A 15,827-nucleotide genomic window follows, 5' to 3' on the forward strand; every position below is an offset into this window, starting at 1 on the left:
AGTGCCATATAACATCAACTTCGAGATTCGTAAATTAACATTTACGAAGAAGAGACTCTATCAAAGTATAAAATAACTCTTGCAAGTTTTAAAATGGCCATGTTGCCCTGTAATTGAGGTGAGAAAGATGTGTTAGAGTTGACATTTTGCAACGTGGCTCAGTGAGAAAGCATTCACCTCTGGTGCTTGGAATCTTCGGTTAGATTCCAGCTCGCGCGAAGTGAGCTTTGCGTATTTATCAATAGAAAATGAAAGGTACCTTTCAGTTTTACGTCCCACATTACGCTGGCTAGGCTAAAGGAGACGGTGATGATAAGAAAAGAATGGAATGGGGAAATGAATAAAGTAGGAGGTAACGGAAGAACCTTAGAAAACCCACACATAAGGTATTTGTCTATCATGAAGTCCACTTGGAGTAAGCTGGAATCGAATCAGGGCCCCAGCGCACCAGAGGTAAACGCTCTACCACTGAACCACCGCATATATCTCAATAGAATTAGCCTATACAAACTCATTAAAGCATTAATTAATAAGCGATCGAGTCCTGTCTAATGTTAAACATAAATCCACTAAAATAGCTAACGGGCAAAGTCAGAGGATTCGAAATGGAACATTCAGATATAATTTAAATTTTGAGACTAAACTAAAACACTCTTAAAATACCTTTGAAGACAAATGTCTAATGAATACGCAAAACGATGGGTATGGAATAGAAGCAATAATCATGTTTGGGACCGTTTGTATTGTATGCATTCTGTATATAAATATAATAGCTCTAATGGTTATAATGTAGTCATCTGGCAATCCTCAGCTTATGAGTCGATTTTCTATAAATCTTGACGATTATGATATCAGAGAGAACAACACCGTGGCAAACAACACATAATCGAAGTATTCCAGTGGGATTTTTTATTTTTATTTTATTCAGGTGTTCCCAGCCGTCACTTCAACTATGATAGTATCGCACTCTACCTGCTGAATGTGTCAAAATTAACTATTTGAAGTAACAGAAAGCCACGAAGAGACTTCAGCCACCCAAACAGTGGCGTAGTGTAGTATCTCTATTTAAGGAGAAGCTGTTATTTCTAGTGAATTTTTCTGTATTTTTTAATATTTTACATTATTATTTAATCATTATTGGTTTATTTACATTCATACATTGTACTGTTTAGTCCCGGGAATATAGCGCTTTCGCAGCTTCCATGCGGACTCAAGCCTCCTGAATTCAACCAGTGACGACACCAGTGGTGACTACTCTTATGCTCAAGACATGTAGGTCAAGTAATATAAAATCACTCTTTTTAACAGTGTTTCCCGCGACACAAGAAACTTCTCGTTTCGTTTTCGAGACAAGACGAGAAATTTTTACAATTCTCGTGGTGAACAGTAATTCATCCAAATTCTAGGTTACAAACATTGCTTTAATGTTACATGACTTCATAGTATAAAATCTATAAACAGAAAAAGTGATTTTACAAACACAATGAAGATAATTTATCATTGTTTAAAGATACTCAACTCATTACACAATATACCTAGATAATAAATATGATTATTTTTTATATATATATCACACCCTCCATGGACCAGTCGTGACGCGCAAGTATTCTGACTTCTTGATTCAATTAAGGAAACAAAATAAAATTTGTACGTAAATTTACAGAACAAGGCGAGGAAAGTTTTTTCTGAGAATCGAGACGAGACGAGACTTGCACAAAATTTACGAGACGAGATAAATTTATGTCTCGCTCCCTCTCGTTTCGTGGGCAACACTGCTCTTCGGTATACAGAAAAATAGCTGCCCTCCTAAAAATTGCTTAATTCTTCGTTCCCCCCCCCCACACACGAAATTAAATCTGGCTTCATCACTGCACCCAACTGACAAGGCACATTTGCGAAGTATCCCGTCAGAATTCGTGTAAAATTTATTCAAATGTAAAGTTCTCCGCGATCCAATGTGTATTATACTAATTTTAAGGGTCCATACCGGTAATTTGCATATTTATGAGTCTTCATGTATCCGGAATTCAATCATACACTGTTATACTGTTGGACACAAAATTGCTTTTAGTTTCTTTAGATGTAACTGGACATAAATGTAGGCATATGCAAAACAAATTGCATGAAGTACTGCTTCGTTGAAATATGTTACCCACCCCGACCGCCATCTTGGATTTAACTTTCGGTTTTCAAATGGGAATAAGTACAATTGATAAATCAAAAATTCATGTACAATTTTCTCAGAAATTCACTGGTGTAGTAACTTTTACCGTAGCTTGTACCGTTAGGAAGGTATTGAATGTTAAATCCCTCCAGGCACTTCGCGAAACACATTGCAGGGTAGTATGAGTTGCGCTTACGTTTTTGATGTTGACAAATCAAAACAATATCTAACTGGAAAAATACTGTAGGTATAAACAAACTCTTTACAACATTGGTGTCATAATCTTATTACATTTGTGTGAGTGATTGTTATTACTTCCATGTTATACTATAACAAGAAAGTGTTGTATTACGGTCAAAATGCCTAATGTAAATGCAGATAAGACCAGATTTGGGTACGACCTGTCATTTCGTATTGACGTATGTGTCTTTCTATGTATGTACAATCAGAAAATATTTCCTCAACGATAAATGACGTAAAAGATTACATATACTTACGGGGACCTGCATAACTTTCTATTTGATTTAATATTCGTGAAATGCTTGACATTTAATATGCAATACCTTGCACACGGTACAAACTACGGTAAAAGTCACTACACCAATGACTTTCCGAGAAAATTGTACATGAATTTGATGTATTATTAAAGAAACAAAGTTGAATTCAATATGGCGCATCCAAGATGGCGGCCAGGATGGGTAACATGTATCAAAGAAGCAGTAGTTCATGCAATTTGTTTTGCATATGCCCACATTCATGTCCAGTTATATCTAAAGAAACTAAAAGCAATTTTGTGTCCCGAGCGTTATAGTAGTGTATGATTGAATTGATATGAAGGCTCATAAATATACAGATTACCGGTATTGGCTCCGAAAATTAGTAAAATACACATTGTGCCGCTGAGAATTTTGCGTTTGAATCAATTTTACACGAATCCCGAGAGGACACTTTGCGATTGTACCTTGTGATTGTTTTTTTTTTTTTTTTTTTATTAACTAATATAGTAAACTCAGGGAAGCTGAATAAACACATTAAGAACTATAATGGCACTAAGGAACAAGCTAAGTCGTAGACGCCGTCTATGTAAATCAATATTAACACATCTTAAACTTGTATTTAAGACAAAAGTTTGTGAAATAGATGTCCTTCTTCCATCATTAACTTCTAAAAAAGAAAAAAAAATGAAAAACACTCTCACTCAAGCACACAGTTCACCAAATTTCGGAGATAACACTACGAAACGTTCCAAAATTAAACACTAGTTTCTGTTGTTTATTGTTCATAAATCACATTTTCTGCTGTCAAAAAAAAAAAAAAAAGTAATAAGCTTTTCCTTCTTGTTTTAGAGAAAATAACATTTTGCGTTAGCACTTAGAAGCTTTCAGACGAACAGTCACGTGACCAGGAGAGAAGTTTTTGCTTGTCACATAGGTTTGTGATCCACAGGAAGTTAACCTATAAATATAGAAGAAAGATAGATCAATTCAACTGGGTATAGGATCTTGAAAGCTAACAATCACACCCATTGTTATCATAAGAATAAATATAACATGTCATCATCACGGATGCAATTTTTATTGGTGTTAACGGCAAGTATGACTGATATTAAGCTGCATACATTAAAAAAAACTTATTTTTATATCGATTTTCTTCTTTTAATGTTCATTTAAACATTTTATTATTTTGTTAATATATAGTTAAAACATTATGTAAATGGCTTACGTATAACTATCTGCAAATATACAAAGTATTGTTTATTAAATTATAAAATTATATTACTTTCCTATTATATTGTGGTAGTCACCCCCACAAAACTCTCCAGATGACGTACAAACAGCCACCCAAGTGACGTCACACTACAGACTGGCAACGCTGCTATCTAGTCGACGAACCTACGGAGCACCTATAACCTACGAGCAGCACGCATTTTTGCCGATCCTAAACGTTTCAGCATTCTTGCCAATTTGATGTCGAGAACATAATCCAAACAACCCCTGCGGGGCTTCTAACCCGTTCCTTCTACTACTACATTAGCTGTGGATCTATATAGTACAAGGGCAAACTTACTACTACTACTACTACATTTGCTGTGGATCTATATAGTACAAGGGCAAACTTATTTTAATGAAAGAAGTTTAATGAAAATTTTAAAACAATGATCGTTAAATCACTTTTTGAATATTATTTTTAATCTTATTTTAACGAAAGAAGTGTTATAAACATTTTTAAAAGTAGTAAAAAAAAAAACTGTCCGTAGGCAGGATTCGAACCCTCGCCGAAAACATTTTCATTACTACCATGTTACGCTAGACCACTCGGCTACCAGAGCCGACAACAATCCTCATTTACTTTGTGCTGTATGTAGATCATGTCTTGTAATATCGCATCTGTATCGACCAATCAGATCAGAGGATATGCTGAAACGTTTGGGATCCGCAAATATGCGAGCAGCACGAGCAACTCGTTCACCTGGAATGAACATTTTCACTGATTTTTTTCATTGCTAAAAAAAAAAAACAAAAAAAAAAAACTTCAGAGCTATCTGATTACGGAGAACACTTCCTTTCGCTCATGCGACGATTCTAACTGGTCGAAATTTGCGATTGAATTCCAGTCTGCTACTCGTGCGCTTAAAACAACGACCACCATGTTGGTACGTCACAGGTCGGTACAGTGGAAAAGGGTCTGCGCCACTCACTAGGGAAACGGCTTAGCGAAAGATACGATGCATGTTTTCCAAATGTGCACGACGCTGCTAATAACACAAAGAATAAGAAAAGTAACAGAATTTAAGGTTTATTTAAGAAGCTATTTATTTATTTATTACCAACTAGCAGCGTTCACCCCGCTTCGCTGCGGTCACCCCGGAACGCAATAAACTTTGTTACTTAGATAATTTTTACTTTTTCGCTTTCAAGTGATATGATAAAAACCATAGAAGATTGCAGTAAATCTTAACATTATATCGCCTGTCATTTATGTTAACCCGCCCCGCTTCGCTGCGGTCATCCCGGTGCTGGCATATTGTAAAAGTGTCTGTAAAAATAAGCAAATCAATTAAAAAATTTTAAACAGAAGATTCAAGCTATTTTCCGCTGTATATCGCCTGTCATTTATGTTAACCCACCGAGTGACACGGTCATGCGGGTTGCATATAAATACGTTTATTTTTACCTATGATGAACTAACAAAGGATTTGTGGACACCTGAATGGTCAATTATCTCAAGACACTGGTAATTAAAAATTAAAGTGATATGATAAAAACCATCTAGGGTCCAAATCCTAATAACCCCCCAAAAATGAAAGAAATTGGTTCAGCCGTATTAGCGTGATGAGCTAACAAAGGATTTGTGCGTTCTCTTTTATATAATAGATTATTTGAATATAATTGAATATATTAAGACAAAGTTGAAGTGTACTAATTTGCTATATTATTGACATTGTTTGCAGCCTGAAGTATGAAACTAATTAATATTCTCATCTATCGGTCACCTACCGATCTTACGAAGTGAATTTTATTCATTCTTAAGAAAAAAAATCAACAATATAAAAGCATAGTTACTTGATAGTAGAGTGCTAATTTCTTATGTCCAACTACATCGTCGATTCGATAATTATGCGCTCAGGGAGAAGACCAAGGAAATTAATACATTAAAAAACACTTCTCCAAGTAAAAATAATCTAAATTCTTTATTGAGTTCAACACAAGGACGCACGAACTTACGACGATAATTATGTTCGTGAGCATTCTGATAATCTACCAGTGCTATTATCGAACTACTTTACACATTAGCAATATTATTTCATCATAATATCTTCGCGCTTGCTGTCGTTTTCTTTAGCCATGGAACATACTCGTAAATTGTTTATATTAGTTAGTCCATGTGAACATTTACAAATTGATTCAGTTGATTTTAAGTTTAACGTCCCGTTCAGCAGCGAGGCTATATGAGACGTGAGCCCACTGATTAAAGTGGGATCCAAACCACATGAGCTGCGGCCGGGAAACGAACCCGGATCTCCTATGTCAAAGGCGCGTACTTCACCCGATTAGCCACGAAGGAGCTCCATTTACAAATTGGCTGAAGTGTTTTGATCACACGAGTTAATATTTAAACCAACAAATAAACAGATGTGGTCTAGTTATGGATTAGTGTGAACAGACGTAAACTACACTGAGAAAAAAAGGACTAGGATTTCCGTGTGGATACATCGTATTTACGCGGGTGCGCTCCTTAAGTAATGTAATTTCATGTATAAAAGTACAGCAAGTGGGAACACCATGCCAAGTCTGGAGTTCGGCGTCGAACTAGACTCGCTGTGATTGGATAATTTTATTCACATGATTGGTTTCGTGTTGAAAACTATTACCCTCGTAAGGTAGGGAGTCACAGATTTAGAAAGAAGCAGGAGGGAACAATCGTAGGAAGGTGGTAACAACATTATATACGTAAGTTACCACCGTCGGAATGGGTATGGCGTTAATTCTAGATTTGAAATGGTGGTCCTACAATACAAAATTTTCGCTGGACGGTGGTGTAGACAGTACTACGGATGAAACAACATTGTTTAATGAGGTGACGCGCGTAACCTGGTAAAAACAGCATTTACATGCCGACTGGAGTATGCATTTCTCTCAGTGTAGTTATGGTGCTTTATTACTGAAAAAATTAAAATGAAATTTCAACTTTTATGTTCCACGAATATGTTCTGTAGGCAAAGGTAGACAGATGATTAATGAGAGTGAATGATCATAAAAGAATCGGGGGAATGGTCATGTGGAAGGAAACGTCAGAATTGCGAGAAAACCCACGTAGGCTATACGATGTTGTCCATTACTAATTCATATTACTTCAATTCGAACCAGGTACCCCTCACAATAGAGGTGAGCGCTCCATTATTGATCCACCGTGTCCTTTGATAATGAATGTTTATGATATGTCATGACGAGTAATGAACACAATATTCTGTTCCAATGAGTGAAATAATATAAGAGAAGTTAATCTACTGGACGAAATTTAAGGCTGAGCTCTTCAAACGTTTGCTTTTAGGTATGATTTTTTTTTTTAACCTGTGAACCTTAGAACACAAAACACAATACTTTCACGATATAATCCTTTGCAAATGTACCACCATATACCAAACATTAATCATTTCATAGCTGAAGGCAGGCTTGTAGCCCCCCCCAAATGTAGGGGAGGCCGGTAGAAGTTAGGGGGGCTAATCCAACTATATTATTGTACTTCATCATCATATTATAGTTTATTTGCAAGTATACCTAGAAAATTTTAGGGGGCAGTAAAAATTTAGGAGGGGCTGCCTCAAGTGGATACTGACCTATCTGAAGGGTAGAAGAATATGAATAAACTTATGTTTGTATACTTAGAACACTATTTCGTGTAAGGTTAATGAAAAGAAAAAGCTGAAGTTTCAAAGTAACAACATAAGTGAATATATAATGAATTTCTGTCAATATTTCTCTTGTCCAGGCTCGAAAAATCCTGGATGCCAGGTAATCAAGGAAACTGGAAATAGGAGTCTGGCTCATAAATAAGTTAAATCAAAAATAACATTATAAAAGCTCATGTATGAAATTGTATTATTATAGTGCCTAGGTTTGAGAACCGGCGCCTAGGTCAGAAGAAAAATTCTCGAGCACTTATCTTGTTTATGATGGTTATTCGCTACAGCTTTCTTCAGCTTCAAACCTCAGATGTCCGTGTTACAGATAGAAGGGAACCAAATAGTTGCAAAAACAACAGAAATGTGTAAACAATTATATTAATTGTTATAGACTTTTCAACGATGGTTTAGAATACTATTGCGCTGCCAAAATGTCTTGAGTCGTGGCAAAAATGCGAACTAAAGCTTACACCCTCACACACCTACGCGTTGAGCCAATAAGGGTTTAGCTGTTGCTAAGCGAGAGAAAGCGAGTGGAATTCCTTCAGCTGATAGCAGCGCTTGCAACGGAAGACTAGAGATCAAGTCAATGTGGCATTATTAGTCTATAATTACCTCTTGCCATCCTGATCTACAAGTGAGACCTTATCAAAATGTAGAACTGTTTCTCCTTTTTTCGTCCACCCGTTGTAGGGTTTGTAGGTGACTGTGGCCCAAAGGTCATCTGATAACAGAAAGTCAGACGTTATGCGTGTTTCTGCTTCTATCGTTGAGAGTGTTTCCCCTGGACGGATTTCGTCTGAGTCTCTAAAACAATGAAAAATATTTAACTTAATTCACTATAAAATTAATAAACGCACAATTAATAAGATTAAAGAGGAATACTCACCTGACTTATATATATATATATATATATATATATATATATATATATATATATATATATATACCAGGGAGGTTCAGAAACTAAGGTTACAAAGGCGATATTTCTGGAGTTTCATCTGTTATAGAGGAATGAGAAGTGTGCGGTAATTTTAATTCAGGGAGTTCGCAACTCTGCAGAGTTTTAGCCACCCGCCCTAGTTATGGCGCTAGTTATAGGTAAACACAAATGGCGACTAGTTTGGAAAACTGGTCTCGCAAAGAAGTCCTCTCAGTTATTCTATTTCTGTGGGAGAAACATGTAACCACGGCTGAAATTGAACGGCAGCTGGTAGTGGTTTACGGAGAGACAGTAACGTCTCGTCAGCCATATCCCGGAATAGTGTCGAAAGTTTGTAGCTGGTAGAGAAAACGTCACCGACGAGGAGTGCAGTGGTCGATCTAACACGGCACTTGTTGCTGAGACATCATCGTCCATCTTCAGTACATCCCGAACGTCGCTCCACGTGATTTTCACCTGTTCCCGCACTTGAAGGAGCACCTAGGAGGTCGTCACTACGTTACAGTTGAGGAGGTGAAACATTTCGTGACAACGTGGCTCAACACAAAAGGACAGGAATTTTACCAGGAGGAAATCTTCAAACTCATCCCACGATGCGCCAAGTTCCTCAACCAATATGGAGACCATGTCGAAAAATAACCTAATGTATGTAGTATATGTTGACTGTATTGGTTGTATGAAACGAGGTTTCATTTGAATTTTGTACATAGCTGCATGTTAAAACGCCTCCGAGGTAGTAACGTCAAATACTCTGAATATCTTATTTATGATTATAATCACTGATAACTCTGATACACCCCTCCCTATATTCCTAATAGAAATTCAAATCGATCCAACATTGCAGCGAAAGTGACTCTGCCAAGGATGTTATAAAATAGAGGATCTGCCCATACAACAAAATTGTGAAGCCATACGTCACAGCTTCGCCACACCTACTCTGCCCACTCCGCGCCACTAAGATCGCAATGTTTTGAGCCAACAATCAGGGCGGAAACGAGAGTAGTCAATCAGACGTGCCGGTTCAGACGATGCTCGGTTGTTTTTTGGCTTCACTGAGTTCATATGATGAAGATACGCATGGGCAGATCCTCTATTTTATAAAATCATTGGGGCAGAACCTTACGACCATGCTAAGCGAAGAGCATTAGGTAATCTCCGACAGATTTAGCCTCGTCTTCGACATCAGATACATCGTAATATTCAGAGTTACTGCATTCATTCTGGTCCTCCTTCAGAACATAACCTGATGAACTACACCCCCATCTTCCTCCATATTCCACTGCTCTTGTGATACAAAGTACACAAGAACAAAAAACACACGTCTCATAAGCAGCAGGGGTTCGTACTATCAGCAACAGAGGGCATAACGATCGTGGATTGGTAATTGCTTGCGAAGGTCATGTGCTCTAATGATGTCATAGTAACGTGTAGACGTCGGTCCTCCCCGACCAGAATCATTTGTATGTTTTCGTAGCCATTACGATGCAAGAATATTTCCTCTTCAGCCGTTGGAACCAGCTACGTACGGGCCGTATGTAGTGGTAGGGAAGAATGCAGGCTCGATTACGTACGTAGTAGTAGTCAAACGGTTAAACGAAAACTAACATTTATTGTTTAGTGTTACAAACAAATGATGCTATAATATCACAAAAAAAAAAAAAAAAATCTCGGCGTTTATAATGGTAATAACACAAGTGAGAAGACCAGCAACGCACACACAAAGTACCTTAGTGTTAAATACTACGTAGGCTGATTGATAAAGATTGGTCATCAGTGTTTATGAGATTAACAACAAACAGCAAGGCACAGAAAACGAAACACGTCTGTGCAGTAGGAGAATTGACGAATAGATCGATTAAGTTCGAAGGCCACGACTTCAGAAATGTGACCTTGGCAGCCATTCAAGCATACGTAGCTTCAGTTTCGCATAAGATAGAATGGAAGTGACATGCATGAACAACAGTGCAGTGCATTAAAATTCTGTTTTCGCTTGAAGAAAACAGCAGCCGAAGTATATGCGATGTTACAGGAGGCGTATGGAGAGTCTATTCTTTCCTTCAGCACAGCGTGAAGATTGTTCAAAATGTTCTAAGATGGGACAACTTCAAAGGAAAGTAACTGCTCTGACAGAAGTGAACATCAACACCGCTGCAGTAATAGTGAGAGAAGATCGTCGAATCACGGTAAGAGAACAAGCACAAGGAGTGGACATTTCATTGGTTCCGCTCATACGCTGCTCACAGACAAACAGCATATGTCACGTGTGTTTGTGCGGCGAGTTCCACGATTACTCATTCCCGATCAAATGGCCGTGCGTGTGGAGGTTTGTTCGGAGTGGAAATCAAAGATGCAAAAAGATCCCATGTTTCTGTCAAAAATCGTCACAGTCGATGAAAGTTGAATTCATCATTATGACCCTGAGCCCAAGCAGCAGAGTTCTGTGTGGAAGTCTCATCCATCACCAACACCCACGAAAGCGAGAGTGTTTGCTTCTGCTAACGAAGTTATGGTCATCTCATTTTTCGACATTCGATGCATGGTGTACCAATATGCTGTTCCACCACATACAACTGTCACGGGAGTGTATTATAAGGGTGTATTGCAAACCCTCCAATGTCACGTTCATCGGAAATGACCACATTTGAAAAAGAAACAGGATGGATGCTACAGTATGATAACGCCAGGCTCTTGTATTGCCAATGTTGCTATTGACTATCTTGCAAAGATCAATGTTCCGTGTGTACCCCATCCTCCATATAGCCCTGATTTAGCCCCTCGTGATTTCTTTCTTTTTCCAACTTTGAAGAAACACCTCCAGGGACGCGTTTCGTATCTCCAGGGCCAGTGGTGAAAGCTGTGGAGGCAATTTTGAAGGATATGTCCCAAATTGGCTTCCAGCATGTCTTTGATTGACAAAAATGTTGGGACAAGTGCATTGCATGTAATGGGGACTATTAAAAAAATCATTTTAGTCGAGGAGCCGTATATAGGTCCTGTTGGAAAGTTTGACTTCAGAGAATTTCTCTTCAGGTATTTGTTAGACAGTTGAAATGCATGATTTTTGGCTTGGGTACGTTGTTCCAGTACCGTCAGTTTTTTCAAAATGGCCGCCAAATCCAATATGGAGGCCAGATTTAACATGTTTCAAATAATAAAACAGAAAACTTATATATTTTTTTAAAAAATACGTTAATTTTTTATTATAACTTTTTCTACATAAAATTAGCTTTCCAAAGACATATAGAACGTCAGTGTTCGAATTAAACTTTTGGATTGGGGGGTGCTTGTGCTTATTAGTATAATAGATATAAATTAAAATGTAATGTATCTTATAATCTCTTTTTGTTTCGTTCATTCTCTTCAGATATTTGTTAGACAGTTGAAATGCATGATTTTTGGCTTGGGTACTTTGTTCTAGTCCCGTCAGGTTTTTTCAAAATGGCCGCCAAATCCCATATGGCGGCCAGGTTTGACATGAAAACTTGAGTTTAGTCACCTCAGCGTTTATTCACAGTTCCTTGCTGGTGGCTTCGTTGTGCAGCATGGATATCGTAAGTTTAGCAGCGTTGCCATGGATCAAGCTTTAGAGCAACTGTACAACAAGCCTGCAAAAGATCACAGTGGGATTATCGGAATAACGCGAAGAAAACAAACTGTAGCACAGTGTGACCTCATAAAGCATGAAAAATCGAACATACATCAGTTTCACCAAAAGATGTGCGGTCTCCTCGAAGAGTCGGAGTACACTGTGCATCACGAATTTTCTTCATCAATTACCAAAAGGGATGAAACAATCATAAAATGCATCATGAAATACATCAGTGAACGTGGAAATTCATTTGACTTGAAGCTAAATGGTATGTTTGATATCATCACTGGGAAGCACTTTGAAGAAGATGATCAGCACTATAAATTAAATTGTGTTTCACAGGGCGAGAAAGAGTATGACTCTTTTAAACGTGAACGTTTCGTTGATAAGACCAAAAGGCTATTAGATCCTCTTCCAAGGCTGAAGAAAGTTATACCAAAGAAGTTGCAGGAACCAATCAGTGTTGAGAAAGAAGCTGCTGAGGCACTCCGTACTATTGATATTGCTCGGGAAAGAGAATACCCTATCGAATAGTTACTTTTGTTGGGAGCTGACATCGACTTCATTCTTTCTAACAAAAGATGGCTTTCTTCAAAAACCTAATAAGTCGATGAGCTGGAAAGAGAACTTAAGGAATGTAATATTTGTCTTCTTCCACCTTCAAGCTTAAAGACTGCAACTGTGTTTGACTTCATGCTGCATACTAGAGTAATTTCTTCAGTCAGAACATCAATGAAAACATTTGGAGATTTTGCACATTTAATTTTACAGCATATTCAAGCTATTTCCAGTTGTTCTTCTCGGATAGATATTGTCTTTGACGTTTATAATGAAAACAGTGTCAAGTCATCGGAACGTTGTCGAAGAGCAAAAGTAGATCCCATAGACATGACTGTTTCAGGGTCAAAAACTCCTCTTCCAAAGAATATGGAAGCATTCTGGGCATCGGCAACAAATAAACTTAGACTCCAGCCATTTTTCGTGGAATACATGCAATCGACAGACATTGAACGGCCTGACAGAGAGATATACATCGGTGGATTTGGTGAGCATGGAGAAAAAAATGGGATTATGAATGGTAAAGAATTCATTGAAATTACCGACCTTTCGTCACAACTTGAAGGAGCAGATGAACGATTATTTCTTCACATTCAGCACGCTGTAACTGACACAGGTGTTAAAAGAGTAGTGCTAGCTTCATCTGATGCTGATGTTTTTGTCTGTGCAGTGTATTACTTTTTAAACACTTTTAGGAGCAATGGTTTGAGCGAACTTTGGGTTCTGTGCGGAAAAGGAAACACTTCACGTTATGTCCCCGTTCACGTCTTTGGCGATGTTCTGGACTACAAAGTGATTCAAATCCCTCCCGCTGTTCATGCATTAACAGGGTGTGACACAAGCAGTAAAATAGGAAGTAAACGTTCAGCTCTGAATTGTGCCAAGCATAGCCCACAACTTTTAACACAGTTCGGGAAAACTGAATTGTCAGACAATATGGTGGACGACGCAGAGAAATTTCTTTCTCGTCTTATCACCGGAATTCACCTCAATAAATGCTCTCCGCATTTATCAGTACAACAGAATGAAGAGACTTGATTTCACTAAATTAGCTCCAACATCTTCAAGCTTACGACTGCACATAAAACGTGCATACTTACAAAGTTATAGTTGGTTTCATATTTTTGATAAGATGCCCAAATTAACTCCAACTGAATACGGTTATGTGCGTAAAGATGATGATATTATTCCAGAAATTATTGAAAGTATTTGCCAGATGATTTTCCTCATCCATACCACTGTAAAAAGTGTGCTAGAGAAAATACCTGTGTTTGTCGAGTTCACAAAATTACCTGTTGTAGGTTCTGTGCCTGGGGGAGAAACATTCATTGTCGCAATCAGTATGAATGAAAGTGCTGCGATGAACGCTTGAGTCTTATTATTTTATAGTTGAATAATCATTGTGATAATTATATCAACACATGTACATCTGTTTCTTTGTGATGATGTGAAAGTAATAGTGTGTAAACAAACCGGCTGAAATAAATTTACTTTCGTCTTTATTATGTTTGGTGCAGAATGTTTTGTGGGTACTTATCCTAAATAATATGAAAATGGACCTAAAGTGCAAGCGACATCAACATAGTCTAGAGCCCATAGGTCCTTTTTGAAAGTTCTTGTATACGAATTTCTCTTGAAATCAAAGCTACTGAGTCCTTTCATCAAAAGCATTTTCATCAAAAGCATCATTTCATATTTTTGTAAGAAAACACGCTTTTATTTCATTGTTTCACACATGTCAGTTCTGGCCGCCATATTGGATTTAGCGGTCATTTTGAAAAAAAAACTGACGGGGCTGGAACAACGTAGCCAAGCCAAAAATCATACATTTCAACTGTCTAACAAATATCTGAAGAGAACGAACGAAACAAAAAGAGATTATAAGATACATTACATTTTAATTTATATCTATTATAGGTCTACTAATAAGCACAAACACTCCCCAATCCAAAAGTTTAATTCGAACACTAACGTTCTATACGTCTTTGGAAAGCTAATTTTATGTAGAAAAAGTTACAATAAAAAAATTAACGTATTTTAAAAATATATATATGAGTTTTCTGTTTTATTATTTGAAACATGTTAAATCTGGCCGCCATATTGGATTTGGCGGCCATTTTGAAAAAACTGACGGTACTGGAACAACGTACCCAAGCCAAAAATCATGCATTTCAACTGTCTAACAAATATCTGAAGAGAAATTCTCTGAAGTCAAACTTTCCAACAGGACCTATGTACGGCCCCTAGACTATTTGGAGGATTAATACAGGTAATTATGTTTTGTTCATTTATGATCATTCTTTATTAATCAGCCCTCGTATCATTATATCAGGGAGGCAAGGTGGGGCGCTCGCCCCCCCCTAAGGGGAAATCGTACTTGGGAATATCGAAAGCCCAATAGAATTTTTACATTAGTTATAGCAAAATTTCAAATTATATTTGAAACCTTGCTTATATTTGTCCCCCCTTGGAAACCACAACATGGGCGCCCTTGGATATGACGTATTTTTTATGAATAGGATCAAAGCTACAAAAACTTAAAAAATTGTCTTTTTTTCTTCGAAAAACTGTTTCGAAAAAGTGCTTAGATAAGTAACACATATAACCACATATAGATGGTTCTCAAATGCTGTCTGCGGCAGTTTGATATTTCAAACCCTTCCGGAGACATGAAAAACCGGAATAGAAATAATTTTTGTTCTTAAAAATGAAATATTTCTGGGAAATTTCTAAAACTAATTTTACCTTCGTTTACTTCTATAATATTAGAGCACATTTCTTTATTACTTGTAACTGTAAGAAGTTCTCACAATTACATAACTAAGCAGTGTGGCTCAAATGCGTTGTGGTATCAAGTTGCTTGAAATTGATTTTTATGTCTTTATATTAAGTCAATTGAAAACCAGTACGACCACCGCTAGTACTTTCGTACTAGGTCTGGTACGTTCAAAAAAAAAAAGTATTTTTCTTCTTCTTTTGTGTTCTCATAAATACATTTGGGAGAAAAAAAGGAATCCCATGAAATTTGGCAATGGACGAAAAATTCAATGTTCCAGTAACTTTTGTCTGCCTGTTTTTCTCTCAAAGCGGTATTTACAAGTGCGGAAGTTGGACATACAGTAGGTACCGTCCGGTCGCCTAATCCAACTAATAATAAATGATCACAGTA

General features: G+C 37.3%; 1 protein-coding gene across 1 annotated transcript in view; it reads right to left on the minus strand.

The window, feature by feature from the left end:
* Nucleotides 1–1,090: 1,090 nt before the first annotated feature.
* The window catches only part of LOC145672946 (pancreatic triacylglycerol lipase-like), a 186,913-nt gene continuing 172,176 nt past the window's right edge, over nt 1,091–15,827 (minus strand). The window contains exons 8-9 of the mRNA XM_081742194.1: nt 8,184–8,375; nt 1,091–3,619 (exon numbers count right to left, since the gene is read on the minus strand). Coding sequence (XP_081598320.1) covers nt 3,529–3,619; nt 8,184–8,375 — 283 coding nt within the window. The 3' untranslated portion in view covers nt 1,091–3,528. The remainder of the gene's footprint in view (nt 3,620–8,183; nt 8,376–15,827) is intronic.

This window comes from Thermobia domestica, chromosome 16 (genome assembly GCF_964235325.1).
Source record: "Thermobia domestica chromosome 16, izTheDome1.hap1.1, whole genome shotgun sequence".
NCBI lineage: Eukaryota > Metazoa > Arthropoda > Insecta > Zygentoma > Lepismatidae > Thermobia > Thermobia domestica.